At 36.4% G+C, this 5,862-nt stretch overlaps 1 protein-coding gene across 1 annotated transcript; it reads left to right on the top strand.

The window, feature by feature from the left end:
- The first annotated feature begins 694 nt into the window (after positions 1-694).
- Positions 695-4,452, top strand: LOC114458034 (serine/threonine-protein kinase pim-2-like). Its single transcript, XM_028440277.1, has 7 exons — positions 695-716; positions 868-962; positions 1,946-1,996; positions 2,086-2,301; positions 2,897-3,074; positions 3,181-3,351; positions 4,358-4,452. Exons 1-7 carry the CDS (start codon positions 695-697, stop codon positions 4,450-4,452), a joined length of 828 nt encoding a protein of 275 aa, XP_028296078.1.
- Positions 4,453-5,862: the final 1,410 nt, after the last annotated feature.

A 5,862-nucleotide genomic window follows, 5' to 3' on the forward strand; every position in this document is an offset into this window, starting at 1 on the left:
CAACTACGCTATAATTCTAATTAATTATTAATTCTAATTGACCCCAACCCTGGAAAAAGGACAGATTGTTGTGTTTTTCTGTTAGAAGTGAACACTAAGCGGTGCTAACATTGGCTTCTAATCATTGAAATATACAAGAAATGTGGAGGACACACTAACATGCTGATGTTCTTCTTTCCCACCACACTTTGAGGCCCCACTCAAGGATGAGGATGGGCTGCTCACAACGGGAAGGGGCCGGAAAAGAAAAGCTGAGGAAGACAATGTTCTACTAAACAGCAAGACAGCAAGGTTTCAGGAGCTAAAACCAAACACAACCCTGAAATCCAGAAGAACCTTTTCACTCTCGGACACAACGAAAGAGTCCCAAATATGTGAGAAGTGCAAAGACGCAAACAGAGACGATTCACTGCAGTCTGAGCTAAATGAGTGTGTGAAAACATTTTCACCCACCATACCAACTCACATTGCCCTGTTGGAGGACGATCCTCAGGTTTACCTTGCCCCTGAAGAGTCACCATCCCCTGACTCACCTTGTTTAGATGAAATAGAGAAAAACTGGATCCGTAAAAGAGGTAAGATGAACAAAGCTAAACAGTGTAAAATTCACTATTACCCAGTGTAGAACCCGTATTTTAAAGGTAAATATTGCATACAATCAGGTTAATTTAATTATGGCAACCAAAATTAAAATATGATCAATTGTGCAGCCCAAGGTAATATGCATTAAAATCAGGATTTTTGATGAATGATTGATCTTTGATGGTTCATGAAGTCATTTTAGAAGTTACAGTTGTGTGTGCGTTTCTGTCCGAATGTCTAAATTGTTGCATTTTCAAACCAATGTGTGCATTTGTGTGTTTGCAGAGAATTTTGAGCATTTTTACAAGGAGCAGTGTCTGCTTGGTAAAGGTGGTTTTGGGAGCGTCTACGCCGGTTTTAGCTTGTATGCTGACAAGTCTGTAAGTTTATACACACAATGTACACACAGTTTTAGTGTTTTCAGCCTTTAAAAATTACATTTACGTCTTCATTTATCCATGTTCAATTACAACTCAATTACAATTACAGCGACCAACATTTTTTCCAATTACTATTAAAATTTAAATTATTATTTTTCCCCTGAAGGTAAATTACAATTTTGTTCTCACTTACTAAAGTTGAATAACAATCAACCACAATTACTGTGCCTTTAATGAATCACCCCATTAACTGTGACCCTTCTCTTGTGTTAGCATCTCTTTTCAGTTTTGAACCATCTTCAATCAGCTGTAAGATACACTAAAAAATATTATCTATCACATAATTTGTTTCACGTCTCTTGGTTACCTTGTTAGGCTTCTTTATCCAGGAAAATATAGGTTTTAATAATTTCGTTGTGGGTATCTGAGCCTTTTTTTTCTGTCAGTATATCCCTAGATTTCTATTTTCCAAAAAATGGTAAAATGATCCTTAAAAGAACCAACAGGTAAACTTGATATGAAACATATTTTAATAATAATTATTTATTTTATTTTAAAAGTTTTAAATGTTAACTATGTTTGTGTAAGCCATAGAACAGTAACCCGTTCCCCATGTTTGCATTTAATTAAACGTTACAGACAGTTTTTATAGAATTTCCATGACAATTACAATTACCATGTTCAATTCAATTACAGTAACAACAGCAACACATATTTCTAATTACAATTATAGATATGTCATAATTGTAATTTATTATCAATTACACAATTATAATTATAATTGACTCCAACCCTGGCCCAGTGTCATAATCAGTCGGTAGAACAGATTAGTTCAGATTTCAGTTTTGATACGACAGTGAAAAATGTTACAAAAATACTCAGAAAAACCCAAAAGTGTATCACATTTTACACGCATTCCCACTGATTTTAGTGTTTTAAAAACCATGAACGTTGTGATTAAATACTTGATTCTTGTCTTGCAGGTAGCCTTAAAACATATTCCAAAGGCGGAGGTGGAATACTGTCAAGTGGATGTAAGTATTTTTCTCATCAATGATGGCAGAAATTCTCAGATTTGGGACTCGTTTTTGAAACATGGGCTGTTTGTTTTCTAAACTTCCAGGATGGAGAGTTGATGGTTTTGGAGGCGCTGCTGTTGATGAACGCGGCTGGTAACCTCGTGGAAGGCTGCAAATATAACCCCGGAATCATTGAGTTGGTGGATATTGTTGAGCTTAAAGATGAGGTGGTCATAGTTATGGAACTTCCTGACAATGCCATGGATCTGCATGACTACAACGAAATGAAGAACAGCAACATGCAGGAACAGGAAGTGAAGGTAGCACGACTTTAATCACTGTGTCTCCAAACTCCTCCCCTCACTGCCCCTAACCTAGGGCTGCTCGATTATAGAAAACAATAATAATCATCATTATTTTTAGTCAGAATTGAAATCTTGATTATTTGTCAACCAAAAACGTATTCAGTTTTTGAACAAAACAATGTAAAATGTATTCCTTAATCATAAATAAAATCCTTCAAACCCTAAAATCAAGTATGTTCACATTTGCACAAAACAAAACACTTCATCATCAAACCCAAAGTGTTCTCAGAGAAGAGAATTTGACTTGCCTTGCTTGTTTACCAAGTGTTTTTTGCTGCGTTTCTCCTGCAATGTTTCAAGACCGCTAGCAACAACTTTCCTCGCGTTAGCCTGCAGGCTAGCTTTAGCTTTGAGAGGGATGGGGCTTAGGAGCTAGCATGTGCATGCATTAAACAACTCAAAGTTAGTATTAATAATCGTTTTTTTCCCGTGTGTGCCAAGCTTTATTCTTTGTAGATATCCTAAATCGTGGAAGTTTGTTTAATTTAGCAAATAAAACATATGTATAATGACAGTCTTACCCTAACCCTTCTGTCTCTTTCTGTTACAGGTTAACATCAAGCAAATGCTCAAAGCAGCGGTCATAATGCATAAAAATGGGGTCTTCCACAGGGACATTAAAGCCGAAAATATCCTGATATCCAACACCAATGGAACCCCATCTGTAAAGATTATTGACTTTAGCTGTGGTGATTGGATCAAAGACGTGCCCTATGAGCGGTTTGCTGGTTGGTGTTTAATTCTTTTCTTGGTTGCACATCTTTGAATCCACAGAATTTCCTCTTTGACTCTCGTTCTGACTGCTTTTTATGTTCCATTTGTTTATGATTCTAGGTACACAGATTTTTGCCCCACCGGAGTCTCTTCTCCATAAGAAGTACCAGGCTGAACAAACCACGGTGTGCCAGATCGGGCTCCCCCTTTGTAACCTGTACCTGCGCCACGCCTTTGGCAAAATGGAACACATGACAGGAGAAACACGGCTCATAAGCCATCTCTCTCACTGTAAGTCATGCAAACACAAACACTTGACTGTACTGTCCAGCAGGGGTGTTAAACTCATTTTAGTCAAAGTGGTTCAAACCAGTATAATAATGGCATAATAAGCACTAAATAATGACGATTGAAAACGTTTTACCTTTGTTGTTGTGCCAATGAATGAAAGGACATTCTGATTAGTGCTGTCAATAGATTAAAAATATTGTGCAATTAATTTAATTCATCTCTTTTTTAATCTCACCTAACGTTTGCTGAGAAACGCCCTCAACTTGTGGTATTTTCATTTAAATTACATTATTGTGGCAGATTGTAAACATTATGTATAACAAATTGGGCTTTAAAAAGTCATTTTTTGTTTTTAACAGACATTTCCATTGCTCCTTGCTTTTTCTCTCCTTCAGATAATAGATAATAAATAAAAACAGACCCATCAATCACAGTACTGTAAATTAGCACATCAAAAATAGCATTATTAACAACTCATGGATTTATTCATTTTGGCTCTGAACCCTGTCATCTTGGCCACTCGGTCTACTGTAGTGTCCAAAGGACCGCTGTCCGTGCTAGCTGCTACATAGTTAGCATTTAGGTGCTAGCTGCTACACACTCTTTTCTTGCGCAATTTGCACACAACTGGGCTTTAGTTTTCTATTTTTTTTTAACTGAAATTTACTCGCACAAAGACTTCTCCTCAGGTTTTACCATTGTAGCCGATGCATTAGTATTGAGTATTCTGGGAACGTGCGCAATGAGAAGTAAAATAAGCGATTAATGGCGTTAATTTTTTTAGTGCATTATTTTTTTCCTGTAATTAATTGACAGCCCTAATTCTGATTTTATTAACTGTGGCATATTAAAGGAAAATAAGTGTATATGCACCAATAACAGTCTTATACACTATGGTGAGACCCTTTTGGTCAAATTAGAAATAGCAGCTACTTTTTGAATCTTTGACACCCCTGATTTCTAGTCAATCAGTGTTCTAAAATCTTCCTTTCATTTTACTCTCCAGTGGGAAACTCCTTTGTGGTGCAGTGTCTGAGGCCAGATCCTGACCTTCGAATGGGGTTAGAGGAACTGCTGGATCACCCGTGGTTCAAAGTTTGAAAAAAACATGAATTTCCACGTGTGTATGTGTGCAAATATACAATTAAACTGTAAATATGTAAATAAAGTGCAAATATATTCTCAATCAAATCTGTTCTCTGCGTCTGGTGAAGAAACACAAGAAATCATGGTAAGAATGAAGTAAAAACAAATCGATGCATTTGTCTATGGAACTCCACATCCCACAATGCAATGTGAAAACTTTTCTGACAATGTCAATAAAATGAGTCTTTACAGTGGAGATCAAAACAAAGTTTTAAACAAACAGCAATTTCAAACGTGACCTATGAAGCCTAAACTATAGATTAAACTGATTTTGTCTCCAGGCAGCTTTAATTATTGAAATTATAAACAGTAAATTGTCACCATGAAGCAATCTGTCATTGGTCTGGACCGATCGCCCCTCACCCGTCATCCTTCGTGACGTACTTTCACGGGCTCTGCAAAACCTGGGGGCGGAGTCGCGCGGGAAGGATTGGTCCCCTTTCATAACTGCTTGCAGTTCTAGTTTTTAATGTATTTATTTTTGTGCTTCTTAAAAAGGACAATTAAACGTGAATAAAATTGACAATGATAGCAAAAAATTGAAGCTTTCTCTTTGTTTTGGTCTCTGCTGTATTTTTGGGTTGTAGGTCTGCAAACAAAGAGTTATGACATGAGAAAAATAATATTTTACTGAGGATTTATAACTAATTAAACATCTAACACATTTTTGTTGTAATAACCATATCAATCTGTCGTTTATCAAAGTTGTCATTCATTTATTGATTGTTCTAAATGGTAAATCAATGTAAATTGAAACATGTATAATTAAAAAAGCATAACTTCCAGTGTAATATTGCTTTTATCCAACAGTTCTACAAGCACATTTTATTAGTCAACAGTATTAAGCAACAACAGATTATGATTTGTTTATTTAATCATTTATTTGGCTCCTCCAAAACAAATAGATCCACAACTGGAAGGGAGACGAGGCTGTTGCCAGGCAACACAAACATTTTCTATTAGAAAGCCTGAACAGAGGAGTGATAACGTGTGTAAAAAGTCCCAGTGCTGTTGTTACTCTGAACCAAACACATTCCATGAGTGCTGATATAATCAAATGACTTGTTTGGAAATAACTGTTGTTTAATGTACATTTACAATTTAAAAATATCATTAACTGACCAATACATTTACTACTGCTGTCACCCTCTTTTATAGGATGGGACCAGAGTCATCATGAACCTCTGGAGAGAAGCTGTCCTGTTCCCCATCCTGCAGCACAGCAGGATTAAAGTGACCCACCTAAAGGGTGTCACTAACCACTATGGCTTTCAGCTGCAGAGTACTAACAGTACTGCAGTACATGTAAATATTCATTTTTGTTTTCAATAGGATGATTGGTTCTCTTCCCCTATGTATATATTC

The sequence above is a fragment of the Gouania willdenowi genome, chromosome 24 (genome assembly GCF_900634775.1).
Source record: "Gouania willdenowi chromosome 24, fGouWil2.1, whole genome shotgun sequence".
Lineage (NCBI taxonomy): Eukaryota > Metazoa > Chordata > Actinopteri > Blenniiformes > Gobiesocidae > Gouania > Gouania willdenowi.

Coding starts and splice junctions, on each gene's coding strand:
- LOC114458034 (XM_028440277.1), top strand. CDS start 695: ATGATCAATTGTGCAGCCCAAG. Junction 2,302..2,896: donor TGCAGGAACAGGAAGTGAAG/GTAGCACGACTT, acceptor TTTCTGTTACAG/GTTAACATCAAGCAAATGCT. Junction 3,352..4,357: donor CATAAGCCATCTCTCTCACT/GTAAGTCATGCA, acceptor TTTACTCTCCAG/TGGGAAACTCCTTTGTGGTG.